The 21,992-nt window shown below is 43.5% G+C and overlaps 1 protein-coding gene across 3 annotated transcripts in view; it reads left to right on the top strand.

The window, feature by feature from the left end:
• LOC141080610 (arylsulfatase D-like) overlaps positions 1-21,992 on the top strand; it is a 187,695-nt gene that overhangs the window by 90,010 nt on the left and 75,693 nt on the right. For all 3 annotated transcript variants that reach the window (XM_073565952.1, XM_073565951.1, XM_073565953.1), the window contains 2 exons: positions 1,785-1,907; positions 16,813-17,236. In XM_073565952.1, the coding sequence (XP_073422053.1) occupies positions 1,785-1,907; positions 16,813-17,236 (547 nt within the window). The remainder of the gene's footprint in view (positions 1-1,784; positions 1,908-16,812; positions 17,237-21,992) is intronic.

Below are 21,992 nucleotides of genomic sequence, written 5' to 3'. Positions count from 1 at the left end.
TGAAGGCGATCCCTGGTTCTTTGCTTTGTCCGCATTTACATTTGGCAAATTGGCTCCGTATGAGTCCGGCAGGTGTTGGTCCGCTTTTTGTATATGAAAATTTTTTGGCAGTGACCATTTATCAATTTAATGCTGTCCTTCGTCAATGCTTGGGTAAATTGGGCCTCTGTAGCTTCCGTTTTTTATATAATTTCTTTAGAATAGGGGCCACCATGGAGGCGGCTCGGATGGGCCTCCAGGAGGGGATGATCAGGAAAATTGAGCATTGGAACTCGCATAGTATTAATTTGTATGTCCGTCAGGAATTTTTTCTTTAATCTGTTTCTACTTATTTTCTAGGTCCTCTGTCTGTTTGGATCATTGGACATTCTTTTGTCCACTGGAAGCGGAAGAGGGCAGCTGCCAGAGTTTACACGCAGAACTTTTTTTAGACCCTGATAGAGTTAGGATATGGTGGTTTCGGGAATGGGAAATGCGCTGGAAATAATTATGTTTTACTGTCTTTCAGCTGCTTTCCGTTTTCCTCCCTCCGGATTTGCTCGTGTTCCATTTGGCCGGCAACGACCTCGGGAGTAACCGTTCAGTGGACCTTTTTTGGCAAATGAAACATGATCTTAAAGTGATCAAGTCTATGGTTCCGAGGTGTTCTTTGATTTTCTCCGTGGTCATTCCCTGGCTGGCTTGGAATACGGTCAATATGAGCTTCATGGAGGCTATTCGCAAGCTCCTCACTAGAACGATGGAGCGTTTTCTTACAGTCCTATGGGGTGTCACTGTTCACCATAGGGAGTTAGAGGGTTTCTTGCCGAGTTTGTATAGAGAGGATGGAGTCCATGTATCGCCGGTTGGGTTGGATATTTTCAATGATAGTTTAGGTGCTGGGGTGGAGAAATGGCTGTGTGGTGTTGGGGGGGCCTCTCCAGCGACAGCCCGTTTGGGATAAATTAACCCCTGATTTTGGGTGTTTTTTGGAATTATATCTTTAGTCAAGTCTTCGACTTAACTGATTGAGTTGTTTAAGGTGTTCTATTTAATAAAGAATATTTTAATGATATATAGGTAACCTTCAATAAAGCCTTACAGCCATCTCATGCCACAGCATTGTTTGTAGCCTTTATTTCAGCTGATTAGAGTTAAGCTCTAAAATGGGTTCTACAATCTCATGGAAGGTCCCTGGAGGGGATAATGGAAAGGGCCACATGGGATTGTGGCACCTAAATGAGTGAATTTTATGGTTTAGGATCCCTAGTTAGTAACTCAATAATTGTCACAGTTTTCTATCCCATTAGGTGTAATGTTTGTGAGGTAATTCGGCTGGTCACTCAAGGGGGCAAGGCCCTTACCTTAGTAACAGTGGCTCCTGATCCTTTATTGCCTGAGTAGCCTGACTGGACCTTGGTGCTGATTGGATGCTATTCTGGCAGAAAAGTGGACTAATTATACACCCTCAGGGGTTTGTATCACATCATCAGCTGTTTAGTATCTGGAGGAAACACACCGACCCGCCCCCGTGGTTGTGTATTTTCAGTTCATTTTTTTATGTCGTCTGGTTTTATTGAAGGGATAAATAAATCCATGTTTTTGGCTGTTTTTTGGATGTATTTGTTTAGTCAAGTCTTCGACTAAACTGATTGAGTTGTTTAAGGTGTTTTAACTTAATAAAGAGTATTTTAAAGATATATAGGTATCCCTCAATAAAGTTTTCCTTTAAAAAACATTTGGGTGCTATTTTATGCATGAGAAATGAAATTACATTGCAGCTCTAATCGGACTTGTTTTGCTAGGTATGGATTCATCTGGTGGAGCTCGTACTATAAAGTGGCTTGGTTCACCTGGTGGACTTCCCCCTAATGAGACTACCTTTGCCTCAATCCTGCAAAAACATGGATACTCTACTGGAATTCTAGGTAATGCTTTACACAGTTAAAACCCTCATACTATTTTTCTATATGTTGCCATTTAAAGACAAATTTATTCTATTGGAATTATAGATAATGTTTTTGACTGTCCTCCTATATAGTTTATCATTAGTGATGAGCAAACATGCTAACAAATAGGTTATCCATGCATGTGATGCGACCGTCAAATAGCAGCAAGACATGGAGCCGCAGGGACTCGAGCATTCTATTCGAGTGTAACTGGGGCCAGGGTTGTAACATAGTAACATAGTAACATAGTTTTGAAGGCTGAAGGAAGACCTTATGTCCATCTAGTTCAGCCTATTTTTAGTGCTTCTGTTCTGCATTGTTGATCCTGGGGAAGACAAAAAACCCGCAGAGTAGAAGCCAATTTTCTCCATAGGGAAAAAAATTCCTTCCCCTAAGCTGGGTCAACCATCTACCTATAATATTATGTTATTCGTAACCTTCTATACTGTTACTCACAAGAAAAGCATCCATTCCTTTCTTAAATTCATTCAGTGATTTGGCCATCACCACTTCCTCAGGAAGAGAATTCCAGAGCCTCACTGCTCTTACCGTGAAGAACCCTCTTCTATGCTGGTGCAGAAATTGTCTTTCCTCCAAACGAAGAGAATGCCCCCTTGTTCTTGTCACAGTCCTTGGTACAAACAGTTCAGTCATTGTAGTCGTGGCTAACAGTGGCTGCTCTGTCGCACTGGCCCTCCGTCACATAAACACATTGTCCCTTCTGTGGCACACTTGGTTGGTCCACTTACTTGTACATCAGGGTCCACCTCGGTCTGCTGGGGCTTCTTTCCTTTAACACCACGTAATGACAGTCAGAGTCCAAATCCAGTTTCAACAAAACAACTTTAGTCACAGAAACAGCACAAGGTTCTTCACAAATTATCAACATTCTGTTCCCTGTACTGTCCCTCACTTCTCCAGGAACATCACAGAGTCGTACCGTCTCCTTCGGTACCACAGTTTCCCGACTGGTCAGACTAACCCGCCTCGGGAGTTCTCCGTCAGCTTCGCCTCGGAGGTTTAGGGTTGTTCCCATGAAGTTAGCTGCTACCATATTGATGCTGCCCTGTATTCCTCCACTACCGTTTGACTGTCAGCCCATAGGTCCTGGACAACTGGGCTTTTCTGCTTGAACTTTACGGGACCCAACTGTCCTGTCTGGTCTCCCAGCCCCTTCTGCCTGAACCCAGGAAGCTCCTCAAAACTACTCTAAGTTAGCCCCTCCTAACTAACTAAAGTCTATTCGTCTAACTATTTCCTATCTTAAGGGCCATTTACATTTAGCGATGCACCAGCGATCCGACCAGCGATCCGACCCGGTCAGGATCGCTGGTGCATCGCTAAATGATCGCTAGTGAGCTGTCACACAGGCAGACCTCACAGCGATGCAGCAGCGATGCAGCAGCGACGCAGCGCACGATACTCACCTTTCACACACAGCGATCCTTGCGTCTTCCCGCCCGCCTCCACGCGTCGCTCGTCGTTACAGCAGGAAGCCTCAGCAGGAAGCTGACGACGAGAAATGGAGCCGGACATTATCGCGCGATCAGCGATGGACAGCGGGGGAGCCGGTTGGAGGTAAGTATCACACATAGCGATATCGCTATAACGTCACAAAATCGGTGACGTTATAGCGATATCGCTAGCGATATCGCTATGTGTAAAACCCCCTTTACTCTATTGTGCCCCCCTACTGGGCTAAATCTAAATCCTACACTTTCCCTATATCAACTCAACATATTAGTATATGTACATTACATTACACAGTATGATAACATTATAAGACATACCAAATATATCAATTTCTCAGGGAGGTACATAAAGGGTGTGCGGCATAAACTAACCTCCGTACCCCATTACACGAGCACTCAGAATACAATCAATTAGCACTTGAGCATGCTCTAAAAACACATAATCCGAGCAAGTTCGCTCATCACTATTTATCACAATTTATTCTATTTGTCCATATTTTCTGCCTTATAAACACCTTTTTCATAAGGTAGATATAAAGTACCTTGAAAAAGTGAACCCCTTGAACTTTTCCACAATTTTTTCATGCTGCACCCAAAAATGAAATTGCATTTTATTAGAATACATTAGGGCAGAGGGGTGTATGTGACAAAGTCATTGTTAAACTGATAGAGGAAAGATATGTTTCACTGTGCCTAATGGCAAAATATTTAGAATTGAGTTACCTCAGTGGTTGATACCTTTTAATGGCTAACTGAAAAGATGGTAACAAATTGCAAGCTTTCTAGACTACTCAAGTCTCTTCATCAGGCATAGAATAATGCAAAATCTAAAGAATCACATATTTATACACAACACAGCAGAGAAATAATGCAATAAATAAGACAAGTGACGTGAAGAAGAGCTACCATTATGGAAGGATGATAAACAGTTGTGGCCATAAATATTGGAACAGTTCATAGATAAGGAGTGTGCATGTTTTACTGTGCTATGATTGAGGTCTGGTTCTGGGTTGTGATGCCCCCACAAGTTCAGAGGAGCACATTCCTTAATTGTAATCTCATGTCCATAGTGCTGTGATCTGAGATACAAAAATGTTTTGCCACAGGTAGATCCAATCTTTTTTCTCTTATTATGTGGCGGTGAGAACATTAGGTTACTTGTATTAAAAGGTAACTTTATATCTCAGAGAGACAGGAGAGTCTGGGAGTATAAACTTATGACAACCTTTGACACACTCAATGTCAGAATGAATGTGTCACATGGATTTATGTCTTTTTACATCAATTAAGGAATTTGCTCTCAAGTTAACACTGAGCACGAGAGAGACGCCGTGGAGAGCGATCTGCTGCCTGCAACATCCTTCAGCATAACCGGTTTGGCAGTGGGTCAGTAATGGTGTGGGGTGGCATATCTTTGGAGGGCCGCACGGTGTTGGGATGTGAGCACAACCCCCATCTGTGGACGTCGGGCACTCAGACCATCCTCATGGAGTCGGATTCTAACCGTTTGTGCAGACACATGCACATTTGTGGCCTGCTGGAGGTCATTTTGCAGGGCTCTGGCAGTGCTCTTCCTGTTCCTCCTTGCACAAATGCTGAGGTAGTGGTCTTGCTGCTGGGTTGTTGACCTCCTACGGCCCCATCCACGTCTTCTGGTGTACTGGCCTGTCTCCTGGTAGCGCCTCCAGCCTCTGGACACTACGCTGACAGACACAGCAAACCTTCTTGCCACAGCTCACATTGATGTGCCATCCTGGATGAGCTGCACTACCTGAGCCACTTGTGTGGGTTGTAGAGTCCGTCTCATGCTACCATGAGTGTGAAAGCACAACCAAAATTCAAAAGTGACCAAAACATCAGCCAGAAAGCATTGGTACTGAGTTGTGGTCTGTGGTCCAAACCTGCAGAACCACTCCTTTATTGAGGGTGTCTTGATAATTGCCAATAATTTCCATCTGTTGTCTATTCCATTTGCACAACAGCATGTGAAATTGATTGTCAATTAGTGTTGCTTCGTAAGTGGGCAGTTTGATTTCACAGAAGTTTGATTTACTTGGAGTTATATTCTGTTGTTTAAGTGTTCCCTTTTTTTTTTGAGCAGTGTATAACACACACATAGTTATGGCTGCGTAGTAGTATACGGTATGTTTTCCAGTGAAGTTTTGAAAGGATAATAAACAAATTTATTTCTCATCTATTTACTTTGCGCCTTGTGCTCCTAGCAATAAGCAATCTTGTGTGGCGCCCCTGAGGCTCAGTCGCCACAGAGGTACTGCACCTTCTCCTTCTCCAATTTAACAAAGAGGGAAAAAAATGCCATTCAGGATCTTCTAGAGAATAATGAAATTGTTATACGCCCTGCTGATAAGGGAGGAGGTATAGTGATTCAAAACTATGATATATACTGCCAGGAAGCTAACCGTATCTTATCGGATCCAGATTTTTATAGTGTTGTAATAAATTACCCTTCAACTGAATTAATAACAGCCTATTCGGATTTAATAAAAAGAGGGACTGAGGAAGGAATATTTAATGAAAAAGAAAGTAAATTTCTGAAAATAAAAAACCCTAACATACCCTTCTTCTATCACCTCCCAAAATTACACAAAGATATTAGCAATCCCCCCGGACGTCCGATAATATCTGGAATAAACTCCATCTCGAGTAATCCTGCAGAGTATATAGATAAATTAATGAAAGTACATGTGACCAATTTACCCAGCTACTTGAGGGATTCATCTCATCTTATAGAATTATTGAATGAATTTACATGGAAAAAATCCTATACATTTTTTACCTTAGATGTAGCAGCCCTATACTCGAATATTCAACATGAATTGGGATTAACAAGCTTTTACCATTATGTTAGAAAAGATGAGCTTTTTTCAGTGGCACAAAAGAGGTTTATTTATGATGGATTATTTTTTATTCTTAAGAACAACTATTTTACTTTTTTAAAAAACACCTACTGTATCACCAAGAGAAGGGAATGGCAATGGGGTCAAAAGTGATGCCAACTTTCGCAAATCTCTTCATGGGGAGATTCGAAGAGATTTTTATTTATAAATCACGCTTTTACGATTGTATAAAAATTTTTAAACGTTTTATTGATGACATCTTCAGAATATGGGACAGTAGTAAAGGGAATATTGAGGATTTTGTCATAGATCTGAATAATAATGATTGGGGGATGTCCTTTTCTCCATGCCACAATGAGAAAGAAATTAACTTTTTAGATCTTAATATTTATATTGAAAACCTTCAAATTAATACAAGAACATACTTTAAGAAAGTGGATGCGAAAAGCTTCTTGCATTACCACAGTGGCCATTATAACAAATGGCTGGTAAACATACCTGTGAACCAGTTTAAACGAATTAGGAGAAATTGTACTACTGAAATTGATTTTTTAAACTAAGCTAAAATACTAGAAGAAAGATTTGAGGAAAAAAAATATCCTAAGAAACTAATAAAGGAATCCCTGGGTCATGTGCAAAATAATTATGATCAAAAATCACTTTTAGCTAAAAAGATTAAAACTAATACTGACGGTTTTAATCTTAATTTTATTACCACTTTTAATAAATACCATAAGGAAATGCGTGAAATTTTAAAGGATAATTGGCACATTCTTTTAAATGACCCCATCTTAAAAACCATTTTACCAAAAACCCCAGGTGTTACTTTCAGGAGACCACCCAATATTAGAAACCTTGTGGCTCCGAGTAGATTGAGAGGACAAAAAATCTCTGTGACAACTAAAAAGAAAACTGCAGTACCACCAGGAATTTATAAGTGTGGGAAAAAGAAATGTTTGTGTTGTAGGGACATTGGTCATAAAAAAACCCTTTTTATTTCAACATCAACGGGTGAAACTTTTACTATTAAAGCCAATCTCACTTGTGAATCAAGTTTTATTATATATTTAATACAATGTATTTGTGGAAAACAATACGTGGGACGAACTACTCAGTGTTTTCGAAAAAGGATGAACTCCCACAGGCACAATGTGAGGATTGACTATATGAAACATGGACTATCTAGACATTGTGCCCTACATCATAAAAATGATTTTTCTTCTCTAACATTTTTTTCCAGTGACCATATACCTGAAAATGCTCCGAATAGATTTCTACAACTTAGTAGAAAAGAAATTTATTGGATTTATCGACTCGATACTATTAATCCAAAAGGTTTAAATGAAATATGCAATATTTTTAGATAGTCTTACCTTGAGGAATGTTTTTCATAATTTTCTGTATATTTAATATATTAATTTGTTTGTAAAAAAATTTTAAAGTGTACTAAATTATCCTCACATTTTATCTGGTGAATTGAGAAGAAGTTTTATGAGAAAATAATATATGCTACGTGAGATACATTTCTTAATGGTTTTTTTTTTTTTTTTTTTTTCCCCTACTACGCTCTTGGCCGGGATATACCTCAGGGATCCCTTGGGTCATTCTAGTTCACTCAGCACTACTCTCTCTGGTGGACATAATTATATTATAGTTGGGTTCACCGCTAATTCTCATTTTTAAATACATTTGTTTTTAATTTGTATCAGTCCTTTCATTAATGTTGGTTTTTGGGATTTAAAAACTTCCCCACAAAATTATTTTTAAATAATTTTTTAAATAATTTTAAAACACATCTTTAAATTAAACACTTTGGTTTTATATTTTTCACTCGCATATTTGCACACTGGGAATTGTGGCAATATGCTTATGCTGCTAGTTCTTTCATAGATCTGCCATGTGAATGGCAACATAAAAAAAAAAAAAAACATCGGTTTAAAATACATAATTTCTCCAAATATAGTTCCAAATTTTATACACTCCCATTTATCACTACTATTGGTGGATAGGAAACTTTTTGCACTCTCTATCTTCACTAGTTATATCAAATGAGTAATTACTCTCCACTACTCCTCACCACTGGTAGCTCATCACTCATGATAGCTCAGTGGTGAAACCGCCAGACATTTGTCTCAAACTCACCACAATGAAACTGGTTCTTATCCTCTCTTGTTCCCTTTTTTTTTGTGTTCTACATATTTCATATATTTCTTTTTATTTAATTATAAAAGTCCATGTTATTGCATTGATTGTCTGAATAGGATACACAATACTATCACTATCCCGAATAAATGTTTTTCTATATATATATGTCACTTTGCTTGTCTTTTCCAAATATTTTTATGTGCAGCATGTGCAGGTTGACGCCCTTTTCTCACAACGGGAGGTTACGCCCACACAGCATATAAAGCTGTCATTTGTATAGACCGATCACAACGCTGTACTGTAACCTGAAGTAGAGGTGCGGTTTGTCACCTCGAAACGCGTAGTTTCTGTAGTACATATAATAAAGAACTTGAAAGATTTATATGGATTTCTGAAGAATGCTTATCACTAAAGCAGCGCGGATGCTCAGAAGTGCTTTTTTGGATCCTCAACTTATGATACCTAGTGGACGCTGTCCACCTGCACGAGCTCTGCAGCAGCTATATGACTGCAACAAACGTTGAGAGTGGTTGTGTCTGAACACAACCCATAAAGGGTGAGTACTCCAGAGTACTTTTATATTTTAATTGATTTATACCAGGTGAAGCCCTATGTCTGCGCCCCCGCCCTTGTTTTCTCTTATACAATGACTCTGGAGAAGGGAGTCCCCGAGAGAGGCTACAGCTGTCTGCCATACGAGTAGAGTTGTTAGGAACATCTGACAGGAGGAACTTCAGAGTACCACGGTACTGGAGCTCTTCACACCTTAAGGCGCAATAGAGGAGTCGTTCAGGAAAGGTACATGTTGGCGGAGTGTTGGAGAGGAGAATCCTGACTTGCCCGGGAGGTTGATTGAGTCTCTGCCCCGGAGGACACAGCACGGAGGCAAGCACCAGTGTGTACCATGGACTGTGAGTAAAGCTTTGGAACTACAAGCCCTGGAGTCCTCCATTCATTTGTGCGCTAACACCGTCAGCACCGCTACATCCGGGTACCAACATTCCTCACACCGCCTGCGCCTATACACGGCCCTGGGGTTACAGCTTCACCTATGGGGAGCTACACCATCTATGCTGCAACACACCATCAGCCCCAGAGGATCTGCACGCAGCGTTGGCTTAACATCTTGCTTGCCAAACACCACAGGTGGCGTCACAAACTATTCCATTCCACTTAAACTACATTACATTTCACCATTGATTTGGGCGCCCAGGGCCACGGACCAGGTCACCGCCGCTGTGACACATCCCCCCAGACACCGGCCCGTTACCGAGTACCCCGCGGCCCTGGGAGGGCGACCCGATTTTGGCGTCGCGGGCAGGATGGCGAGACCCGATGCCATCGGGTTCCGTGCGCCTGAAAGTTGTGAGACTTTGAACTTTTGGGGATGTGCAGAAGACCTGATTTGATGGACTGTAGAATGGACATTGGAGGTGGCCGTTGGCACGGAGGGGTGGGGGCGTGAAGAGTTGGGAGGTCCTGGGAGAGGACCGCAAGGAGTATTGGGCCTTCCCTGCCTGGGTTGCTATGTGGCAGAGATGTGGCCTGCCCCCCTGAGGGGTTCGTGTGCTGGCTTGGTGTGGGGGCACTGGAGGACGCCGCCCTCGGAGGGAGGGGCGGAGGAGGCCAGTGGCGGGAAAGGGGCCGAGGCGGGAAGAGGAGCACCGGGGCGCCGTTTTGGGGGGTGGGGGGCCCGCGGGGCGCGGGGAGGTGGATCTCCCTGACGCCATGGCTGGCAGCTCCGGCCCGGTCTCCGGGGTGAACCGCCGGCAGCTGGAAGATGAAGTTGCTGAGCAGCGGACTACCCGTCTGCAGCTGAGACGGAAGGCCTTGGAGAGGCTGGGCCAGCGGAGTGCCCAGGAGGGGCCTACGCCGGCAGTACCCGCAACACTGGTACCCACCGCTGCTGCACCGGACCTTTCCCTGGCAGATCCTGTGGAGCTTGGAGCCGCTGCCATGTCATCAGCAGTGTACTCTGTCCCTTCTTTGCTGCTAATACCGGAGGAGTTGTATACAGCCCAGGGAGCTGAAGTGGAGGAAGGGAAGCTCCTGCCCGGACCTGGCATGGCTGCGCAGGTTCCGCCAGCGCCCCCACGGAACCGGAGCTGCTATTGGCTCCACCGCCGTCCCCGGTGTCTCATCGGGCAGCGCCTATTGCCACCCTGCCTGCACCGGAGCAGAGGCCGCACTGTCGGGAGCTCCCAGGTATATACCACGGCCTTCCGAATGGGTTGATGGAGAGGCGGAGGAGGTCCATGCTGCTTGGGGTACGATTGGAGCCGGCACGCCCGATCCGATATCTTCAGGGAAGAGGGGGTCTGGATCGTTTTGGGACGGTGATCTCGGGATCCCTTCACTGCCAAGTCCCCAGGTAGTTGCTTGTCAGCGCCGACAAGATGCAGAAGCCCTAGGAGCTAGACCTCGTACTAGAGCAGCAGAACCACCTATCAAGGAGGAACAGTTGATTGGCATTGAGATACATCATGGGTTCCATTTGCCACAGCTTCAAGGCCCTGTAGTAAGAAACCAGAATCAGGATGAGGACAGTTCCAGTTCAGCTTCCAGAACCCCAGGAGGGGACCCCCATTAAGAAATATACAGTAAATCTCGTTACCCAGGAGGGTTTGTTTGCACCAGTTGTTCATCATGTTTTTGTTTTTCTGGTAGCACTTTTTTGCCTAGTTTTTGATTGGCAGCGTTGTTTTCTGATTGGAACTGAGGAGATCATGGACGCTGAATGATCCGAAACTGTGCTTGTAAATAGTTTGCACCTCTTTAGGTGCTCTCTCTTGGTTTTTCGTATAAAGACACTTTGCGAAGATAATGTTTTACATAAAGACACTTTGCGAAGATGGTGTTTTGCATGAACACTTTTTGAAGATGATGTCTACCTCAAAGGACACTGCAAGAAATCCCGGCTTGGAGCGGTGTCCAGCACTTACAAGAATAATTGTTGAATGTTTTACTGTGAAGTGTTTGATAATGTGTTTTATAAGAGTATTAGTAACTGAGAAATGGCTTTTATAGAAGAATTAGGAATGTCTGATATAGAGATGAGTGATATGAATAAAGAATTGAAATTGTCAGGTGACGGACCAGGTATTTGTGGTCAGCGTCTTGCGTGTAGAGAAAGAGAGAAAAATGAAAGAAAAATGTGTTACAGAGAATAGCACTTTGAATTGAGAATTGCACTTAGAATTACAAATTTTAGATAGAATTTTAGATAGACTTAATAATAATAATAATAATAATATAATAATAAATTTTATTTTTATAGCGCCGACATATTCCGCAGCACTTTACATTTCAGAGGGGATTTGTACAGACAATAGACATTACAGCATAACAATAATCACATACAGTAGATTATAACAAATACCAAGAGGAGTGAGGGCCCTGCTCGCAAGCTTACAGTCTATGAGGAAAGAGGGAGACACGAAAGGTGGGTGGTAACAGTTACCCTGATTGTATGGACCAGTCATAATGTTAAGTGTGTAACAGTACAGACACAGAGGGCTAATGGAGGCATAAAGCATGTGGGAACATGATGCGGGGAACCTGGTTATGGTAAAACTTTTGGCTCTGCCACACAGGGATAGATTAGGTTAATGTGTTGGGGTGGTAGGCCAGTCTGAATAAATGCGTTTTCAGGACACGCTTAAAATTGTGGGTATTGGGGACTAATCGTATTGACCTGGGAAGTGCATTCCAAAGAATTGGCGCGGCACGTGTAAAGTCTTGGAGACGGGAGTGGGAGGTTCTGACTATTGAGGATGCTAATCTCAGGTCATCAGCAGAACGGAGGGCGCGGGTAGAGTGGTATACTGAAACAAGGGAGGAGATGTAGGGTGGTGCTGAGCCATGGAGGGCTTTGTGAGTGAGGGTAATAAGTTTATACTGAATTCTGGAGTGGATGGGTAGCCAGTGTAATGACTGGCACAAGGTAGAGGCATCGGTGTAACGATTGGTGAGGAATATGATCCTGGCTGCAGCATTCAAGACAGATTGGAGGGGGGAGAGTTTGGTAAGAGGGAGACCGATTAGAAGAGAGTTACAATAGTCGAGACGAGAATGAATAAGAGAAACAGTAAGAGTTTTTTCAGAGTCAAAGGTAAGAAAAGGTCGAATTCTAGAAATGTTTTTGAGGTGCAGATGACAAGAGCGAGCCAGTGATCGAATGTGGGGGGCAAAGGAAAGCTCGGAATCAAGTATGACCCCAAGACAGCGGGCCTGTTGCTGGGGAGTAATAGTGGAACCACACACAGAAATGGCAATGTCGGGTATAGGTAGAGGGAGGAAACACCAGGAGTTCAGTCTTTGACAGGTTCAGTTTCAGATATAGTGAGGACATGATATTAGACACAGCGTTTAGACAATCGCCGGTGTTTTCTAGAAAGGCTGGCGTGATGTCAGGAGAAGAAGCGTATAATTGGGTGTCATCAGCATAGAGATGGTACTGGAAATCAAATCTACTGATTGTTTGACCAATAGGGGCAGTGTACAAGGAGAAGAGGAGGGGACCTAGAACCGATCCTTGGGGGACCCCAACAGTAAGGGGAAGATGAGAGGAGGAGGAACTGGCAAAAGATACAGTAAAGGAGCGGTCGGAGAGATAGAAGGAGAACCAGGAGAGAACAGTATCCTTGAGGCCAATGGAACGGAGCATAGTGAGGAGGAGCTGATGATCCACAGTGTCGAATGCTGCAGAGAGATCCAAGAGAATTAGCATGGAGTAGTGACCATTTGATTTAGCTGTTAGCAGATCATTAGAGACTTTAGTGAGGGCAGTTTCAGTGGAGTGTAAAGAGCGGAAACCGGATTGGAGAGGGTCGAGAAGAGAGTTTTCTGAGAGATAGCGGATAAGACGGGAGTGGACCAGGTGTTCCAGGAGTTTAGAGATGAAGGGAAGATTAGAGACAGGTCTATAGTTAGCGGCACAGTTTTGGTCGAGGGATGGTTTTTTAAGTAGTGGATGTATGATGGCATGCTTAAATGAGAAGGGAAAAATACCAGAAGAGAGAGAGAGGTTAAATATTTTAGTTAGGTGAGGGGTGACAGCAGGGGAAAGGGACTGAAGGAGCTGTGACGGAAATGGGTCACTGGTGCAAGTAGTTGGGCGAGAAGATGCAAGGAGCCTGCTTACTTCTTCTTCTGTGACTGGTTCAAAATCAGAGAGTGAGTTCGATGCAGTGGGTGAGGGAGGACAGTGCATGGTATGAGGTGATTGGGAGATAATTTCCTGTCGGATCTGGTCAATTTTTTCTTTGAAGTAATTGGCCAGATCGTCAGCTCTGAGCTCCGTGGTTGGGGCCTGTACTCTTGGATTGAGTAGAGAATGAAAAGTGTCAAAGAGACGTTTCGGGTTATTGGACAGTGAGGTGATGAGGGTGTTGAAATAGGTTTGTTTGGAGAGGTGAAGGGCAGTGTTGTATGTTCTAAGCATAAACTTAAAATGGATGAAATCTTCGGGTAGATTGGATTTTCTCCACAGACGTTCGGTGCACCTGGAGCACCGCTGCAGGAAACGTGTTTGCACCGTGTGCCAGGGTTGTCGCCGTCTGCGTTGTGGTGTTCTATTTATAGGGGGTGCAAATTCATCCAGGGCACTTTGAAGTGTTTCATTGTAATGCTTCAATGCAGAATCAGGACAGGAGAGGGAGGAGATAGGGGCCAATGAAGACTGCAAGTTCTTCATAAGTTTCTGGGTGTTAATGGCCTGTATGTTTCTATAAGTCTGGACAGTGGGGGTGACCTGAGCAGCATGGCAGTTCTTGATAGAGAATGAAAGAAGATTGTGGTCAGAGAGCGGGAGAGGGGAGTTTGCAAAATCATCCACTGCACAAAGCCGAGAGAAGACCAAGTCGAGGGAGTTTCCGTCTTCATGCGTTGGAGAATTAGTAAGCTGCGAAAGGCCAAATGAGGAGGTTAGAGATAAAAGGTGAGTAGCAGATGGTGAGAGGGGAAGAGCAATGGGGATGTTGAAATCACCCATGATGAGGGTAGGGATGTCACAGGAGAGAAAATGTGGAAGCCAAGTGGCAAAATGATCCAGGAACTGATGGGAGGGGCCGGGAGGACGATACACCACCGCCACTCGCATGGAGAAGGGGGTGTAGAGTCTGACGGCATGGACCTCAAAAGAAGGGAAGACAAGTGAGGGTACTTGAGGGATAACCTGAAAGGTACATTTTGGTGATAGGAGCAGACCAACGCCTCCACCAGCTCTATTGTCTGATCTTGGGGTATGAGAGAAGTGAAGCCCCCCGTATGAAAGAGCAGCAGCAGCGGTAGTGTCTGACTGCTGGATCCAGGTTTCAGTAAGAGCCAGGAGGTTGTTTGTAACGTTCAAGATGAGTACCTCCTATACTAGGAAGATTAGTTATGCATTACAAAATTTTTGTATGTTTTTTTGTATGTTTCTTTGCTGTCTACATTGTTGTCTTGCAGCCCGCGGACGTGCTGTGTTTAACGGGGGGTTGTGGCGCCCCTGAGGCTCAGTCACCACAGAGGTACTGCACCTTCTCCTAAGGTGCGGTGCACCACCAACTAGGTAAGTTGGGAACTCCTTTCCACGCTCCAACATCTGCACCCCACACACAGGATAGTTCAGCAGGACCCCATTGCGGCTCCATGCTTAGAGGGTAGCAGAGCACCTTTCGAGGGTCCTTGCTTCGGAACACGAGATGTGCTGGGAGGTGGGTGGAGTTGAGATATATAAAAGGTTGGGAAGATTTAGAATTACAGGTCAGTCTGACAGAAGGTCAGTGAGGAAGGAAGACACTCGGGAGGAGTGGGGATCCCTGGAAGGGATGGAGGATGGAGTGCTGCAGCTACCTCAGTGATCTGAGCTGGCTGGCATGGGAGAGGAACAGAAGGAGAAAGACGTAGAACTGCAACCTAAGCTTCCATAAGATAGAGAAGGAACAGTGCGGAACGAAGGAGTAGGAGAACAGAGAGGAGTTGTGGGTTGGAAGAGGAACCCTGCCTATAGGTTCTCAGCGCAAGGCCGGGGCCCGATCCCCGAGGTTGTATGGACACTTATGGTTCTGCAGCAGACACCGGTGGAGTAGTTGGCTGTAAATGCACTACTCCCATCTAAGACTTGGGGCACAACAGCAACTGAATAGAGAGCCAGGACTCTGGAGAAGGGAGTCCCCGAGAGAGGCTACAGCTGTCTGTCATACGAGAGAGTTGTTAGGAACATCTGACAGGAGGAACTTCAGAGTACCACGGTACTGGAGCTCTTCACACCTTAAGGCGCAATAGAGGAGTCGTTCAGGAAAGGTACATGTTGGCGGAGTGTTGGAGAGGAGAATCCTGACTTGCCCGGGAGGTTGATTGAGTCTCTGCCCCGTAGGACACGGCATGGAGGCAGGTACCAGTGTGTACCATGGACTGTGAGTAAAGCTTTGGAACTACAAGCCCTGGTGTCCTCCATTCATTTGTGCGCTAACACCGTCAACACCGCTACATCCGGGTACCAACATTCCTCACACCGCCTGTGCCTATACACGGCCCTGGGGTTACAGCTTCACCTGTGGGGAGCTACACCATCTATGCTGCAACACACCATCAGCCCCAGAGGATCTGCACGCAGCTTTGGCTTAACATCTTGCTTGCCAAACACCACAGGTGGCATCACAAACTATTCCATTCCACTTAAACTACATTACATTTCACCGTTGATTTGGGCGCCCAGGGCCACGGACCAGGTCACCGCCGCTGTGACACATCCCCCCAGACACCGGCCCGGTACCGAGTACCCCGCAGCCCTGGGAGGGCGACCCACTTGTGCCCGATCTGATGCATGCAGTTACTGATCAAAAATTACGTACAGTGCTGGTTTAGATAAAAGCAGAGAACCAAATATTTTAACAATGAGGGCTGCTGTGTAGAGGGGTGGTATTGCATTCAGCATGTTGGGTTCTCAGAACCTGGAAGGTTGGACCCAACTTCCTTGAAAGTTGGGTACAGAGATTGTTGAATGGATTTGCAGTCCATTGGCCAGGTCATCTCCATTTCTTCTGGCATTCCCAGCTCCTGTTTTGATAAGCTAGGCTGGAGCTACATTCTGTATGCATGACGCCACAATAATGAAACACAAAAGTACGGTTATTCAAAAGAGGAGCCAGGAATGCTGGGAGGTCTGGATATTCACAAGTCTCCCATTCAGCGATTACAGATTACTATCCTGGCTGACTGGTGTTTTGAACTGTGAATTGGGAGGACATTTTTATTCAGAGATGCTTGGCCAAATCCTCTTTGTGGATCAGTCCTTTGTTTTATTAAATGAAAAGTGCAGCCACAGACAGATGATACACATATTTTAAGGCTCTGAAATACTTGGTTATTTCTTCTTGATTATGTTCCATACTTTAACTGCAGTATTTTTTTCTTTACTTTCTTTAGGCAAATGGCATCTTGGGTTGAATTGTGAATCTCGTAATGATCATTGCCATCATCCTCTTAGCCATGGTTTTGATTATTTCTATGGTATGCCTTTTAGTCTCATCAACGAATGTCAGCCCGGAGGTTTAGTGGAAATCGATAGCCCTTTTATAGCACAACTGACACGAATTACTCAATTTATGGCTTTTGCTGTGATGACATTAGTGATCGTTAGATACAGTAATATGCTTACCATCAACAGGAAAGTCATTTTCTACAGCGCCCTGTTTTGCATCTTATTTTTCATCACATGGTATTTAAAATATGGTTTTGTACAATACTGGACCTGCATAGTAATGAGAAACCATGAAATCATTGAGCAACCAATAAAAATGGAAAGAAAGGCATCTCAATTACTGAGAGAAGCACAACAGTTCATTGACAGGTATGTTATACCTTGACTCTTTTCTGCAAGAAAATATTTAGCAGACATAAACATTTAGGGTATGTGCACAAAATGTTTTTTTTTTCAAACAGATTCTGCTCGGAAAAAGACGTGCAAAAATGAACATAAAGCATAGCCATATCAAAACTACATTGGTGTGTGTATACTATATGTTCAGTTTTATGCCATTCTATTAACTGGTGCCCAAAACTGAATGGCATAGTCCAGATGAGGTCACATTAACGCTCTGACAAATGGCAGTATTCCATCCATGTCCCATGAGTCTATGCCGCTTATAATGCAACACTTTCCTGCAGCCACTGACACACATGGCATTCTGTTACTCAGGCTGTGATCTACGTACTGTACGTGTATGCTAAAATCTTTCTTTACAAGTGACTTTCCCCATGATAGTAGAAGATGGAATCAGGAGCTTACCACACCTATTGTACATGGAGCAGAGGGAGGTTCAATCTGATGGGTGCCATATACCTGGGTGGTGCAGCACAGCGGAACGGAAGAGGAAAGACGAGAGCTTCCCTTCCAAACAGTGAATAAAATGAAAAAATCCTTTATTTAAAATCCATTAAAAACAGTGGAAATGGAAATTAAAACCTGACATGTTTCTGGCTTGTTAGACACCCTTAATGATAGTACTTAACCCTCTGTCCAGGTTTCTGCTCATGCCTTCATAAAATCTAATCAGCTTGGTTTTCTTTAACCACTTTCCAATATTTGGTGTAATAGTATGTCCACGTCGGACTCCCTCCCTTTGATGTGTGCTCCGGCGGTGAGCCCACATCTTTCCCGGCTCATGTTAGCTGTTTTGAACACCTGACATGTGCTTGGAAAAGCCACGGGTGGAATCTCAATCCACCCTCGGCTATTAACCCGTTAAATGCCGCTGTCAAACGCTGACAGCGGCATTTAACATGCATTTCAGAAAATCACACCAGAAATACGCCCATTGGTGACCCCGTCACGTGATCGTGGGTCACCGATGGGTTGGCATGACAACCAGAAGTCTCCTGGAGACCTCTAAAATTGTCCCTGCTGGATTGCTATGAGCGCCACCTGGTGGTCGCCGCTCATAGAAAGTGAGGTATTCTGCTACATGCAGGCGATCTGATCATCGACTGGATGTAGCAGAGCCGATTGGGCTATGGCAGCTTCTAATCTCCCATGGAGACTATTGAAGCATGCCAAAAGTGAAAAAAAATGTTTTTAAAAATTTAAAAAATATAAAAGTTCAAATCACCCCCCTTTCGCCCCATTCAAAATAAAACCATACGAAAAAAAAATTAAACATACACATATTCGGTATCGCCATGTTCAGACTCACCCAATCAATCAATATAAAAAGATTAACCTGATAGCTAAACGGCGTAGCGAGGAAAAAAAGTAAAAACGCCAGAATTACATTTTTTGGGTCGCCGCTACATTGCATTAAAATGCAATAACAGGTGATCAAAAGATCATATCTGCACCAAAATGGTATCATTTAAAACATAAGCTCGGCATGCAAAAAATAAGCCCTCACCCAACTCAAGATCATAAAAAATGGAGACGCTATGGATAATGGAAAATGGCACATTTTTAATTAATTTTTTTAACAAAGTTTGGAATTTGTTTTCACAGATAGAAAAGAACCTAGACATGTTTGGTGTCTATGAACTCATAATGACCTGGAGAATTATAATGACAGGTCAGCTTTAGCATTTAGTGAACATGGTGAAAAAAAAACCAAAAAAGCAAGTGTGGGATTGCACTTTTTTTTGCAATTTCACCGCACTTGGATTTTTTTCCCCATTTTCCAGGACACGATATGTTAAAACCATTGGTGTCCTTCAAAAGTACAACTTGTTCTGCAAAAGACAAGCTCTGATATGGCCATATTGACAGAAAAACAAAAAAGTTATGGCTCTGGGAAGAAGGGTAGCAAAAAACGAAAACTCTAAACCAAAATACCTCCGGTCATGAAGGGGTTAATAAGGCTGTGTTGGCTGTCACTTAAGGATTGCAATATAATAGCATGTCTATCCTTTTTCACTCACCATGAACTCCTTGAGTGCCTTCATGTCTGTACTGTGGAATATGAAAGGTTTCTTAAAAATTCTCCACAGATTCTAGGTGACCTACTATATTTGGTCACTCATTACCATAGTCCTAGATGTGGGGCTTTGAACACTTCAAGAATAATAAATAGACATAATCTATTATGTGTGGGTACCATAAAGACAAGAAGTGATTATTAGCTGAATTAAAAATAAATATCATTATTAAATAACATTAACTTCATAAAATAAACATTTAAAAAGACAAGGCAAATTGTCCTCCAATGGGAAGGGAAAATAGCAGCTGTTTCGTAAAGTGCGGAAAGGAAAAAAGGAGGAAGTAAGAAAAAAAAGTTATAAATGAGATATTATATAAAACACTTCTGAAAAATATGCAACAATATTAGGAACCCCAGTGGATGACAATATTCCAAATTGGGGTAAAAATATACCTAAATGGTGATTTTTAAAGCATTGTGATTAATGCTGCCAATTGTTGACAGAGGGACAATGAGGGTTGGCTCATGAAAGATGGAAAAATGGCGCTCGTCAGGCGTGAAGGGAAGACAGCAGCCCCACATTGCCACTGAACTCTGCACCACTGCCTCTCAGGTATAAACAATAGTGATAAGTGAATATGTAAGCCACTATTCGGTACTTGCCCGAGTATCGCTATACTCGCAGTACTCGGCGAGCACCGAGCATTTCCAGGATTATTCGGCGGGAGCTTGGGTCTCCGCTCGGTAATTTTGCGCCAATCAACATGCAGGAATAATTTTTTTGGGCACCTTAATTCTGATTATTTTATTCCAAAGCAATCCAGACCCCTCTTTTTTTCTCTATTTGCTTGTTGACACTGCAGACTACAGCCAGATCCTTATAATACTACTGTACATTGTGAAAATCCAGCAATTTTAAACGGCTTTGCCCGTTGCCTGAGTGCGCAGAAAATTCTGCCATTTTTTGTGTTACTATAGTATTTTTTGGAGCGTCTTATAAAAATTTTTGACACCATTTTGCTGACCAAAAAATATTTAGGTGCCAAAAAAATATTTAGCTGGCAAAAAATTATTTAGCTGTCGAAAAAATATGTATCTGCCAAAAAATTAACTGCTCAAAAAATTTTTAGCTGCCAACATATATTTAGCTGCCCAAAAAATATTTAACTACAGTTCATATATTGTGTTTTGTCGGTCACATGCAGCACATCATTGCGCCGAAAATTTTACAATTTTAGTCCTCCAAATATTTTTTTTTGTAGTGTCATAGCCTACTTATTGACACAATTTTGGTGGCCAAAAAAAAATCCAGGCCACATATTAAACAGTCGGTAACTCTTTCAAACACCAGATCTATTTCTGGGCTACAAATTGTGGCATTTCAAAAATTCAGGCCACATATTGAAGAGTCTGGGATCGCTGTCAAACGCTAGTTCTATCTATGGCCTACAAATTGTGGCATTTCAGGCCTACATTCTACTGTTTTTGCTATGTCTTACCCTAGTTTTGACACCAGTTTGATAACCAAAAATAAATTTTTACCTACAGTCCAGATATTTTAAAGTGTGGTTTTCCCGCACATGGATCACATGCAAGTTCGCTACAAGTTCAGCCATTTGTAGTGAACATGCAAAATATTGTCATTTAAAATTGGCAAGGCGCGTGGCAAGGGACAGGGAAGTGGACGTGATGGTGATGGTGCCTGCAGACGCCGAGGCCATGGGCAAGCTGAAGTTGTGCCACAACAAACACCCACATCTTCTCGCCCGCCTTTCATGACCAAATTGCTAGGGGCCTGCAGAAGGACATCACTATTGAAATCAGAGCAGTGTGAAACGGTTGTTGGTTGGTTAGTGAATAATGATTCTGGTCAGTTTTCCACCATTACCACTACCACCTTGTCTTCCACACGGTCAAATCTGAGTAGCTGTGAGTCTGGACCCCATATTCCTCACCCTGATCCTCCTTCCTCCCATAATGCCAAGTGCCCGGAGACAACTGATCCCACAATTGGACACTCCGAAGAGCTGTTCACTTTTCCATTTATAGATTCGGGCCTCTTGCCCGATCCACTTGAAGCGGGGCAAGATGAGATCGCAAGTAGCGATGCCCAAAGATTTGAGCAGCCACGGTCACACAAAGGCAACGTTGGGAATGTGTCACAAGAGGTGGACGATGATGAGACAATTGCCAGCATGTCAGGAGGAGGACCAGGGTGCGGAAGTGGAAGCCGAGGTGGTAGATGATATAATAACTGACCCAACCTGGCAGGAGGACATTCAGAGCAAGGACAGTAGCACACAGGGGGAGGGAGGCATAGAACCCACATAGGCAGGAAGAAGCAGTGTGTTGGCCGCAGAAAGAAGGCGGGCAACCGTTCCTCGTAACACCAGCATGACGGAAGTTGGCAGTACAACTGTTAGGTCTTCCCAAGTATGGTTGTTTTTTTTAAAGACTCTGCAGATAACCCAAAGCAGGCCATTTGCATCACCTGCCATACCTGCATCAGCAGGGGTAGCAAATCTTACAGCTTGACCACCACCAGCATGATCAGTCACATGGCAGCAAAGCACCTGACTTTGTGGGCCGAACCACAGGCTCCAGGAACAGTGTCTGTGGGTGAAAACACTGCTTCTTCCACTGTTGTGCGTGCAAGCTAATCCCCTTTCCACAGTGCATGCGAAGATGCCTCCTGCCATGCAC

The sequence above is a fragment of the Dendrobates tinctorius genome, unplaced genomic scaffold, assembly GCF_039654945.1.
Source record: "Dendrobates tinctorius isolate UK_male_01 unplaced genomic scaffold, ASM3965494v1 ptg000016l, whole genome shotgun sequence".
NCBI lineage: Eukaryota > Metazoa > Chordata > Amphibia > Anura > Dendrobatidae > Dendrobates > Dendrobates tinctorius.
This window is presented reverse-complemented; position numbering and strand designations above follow the sequence as displayed.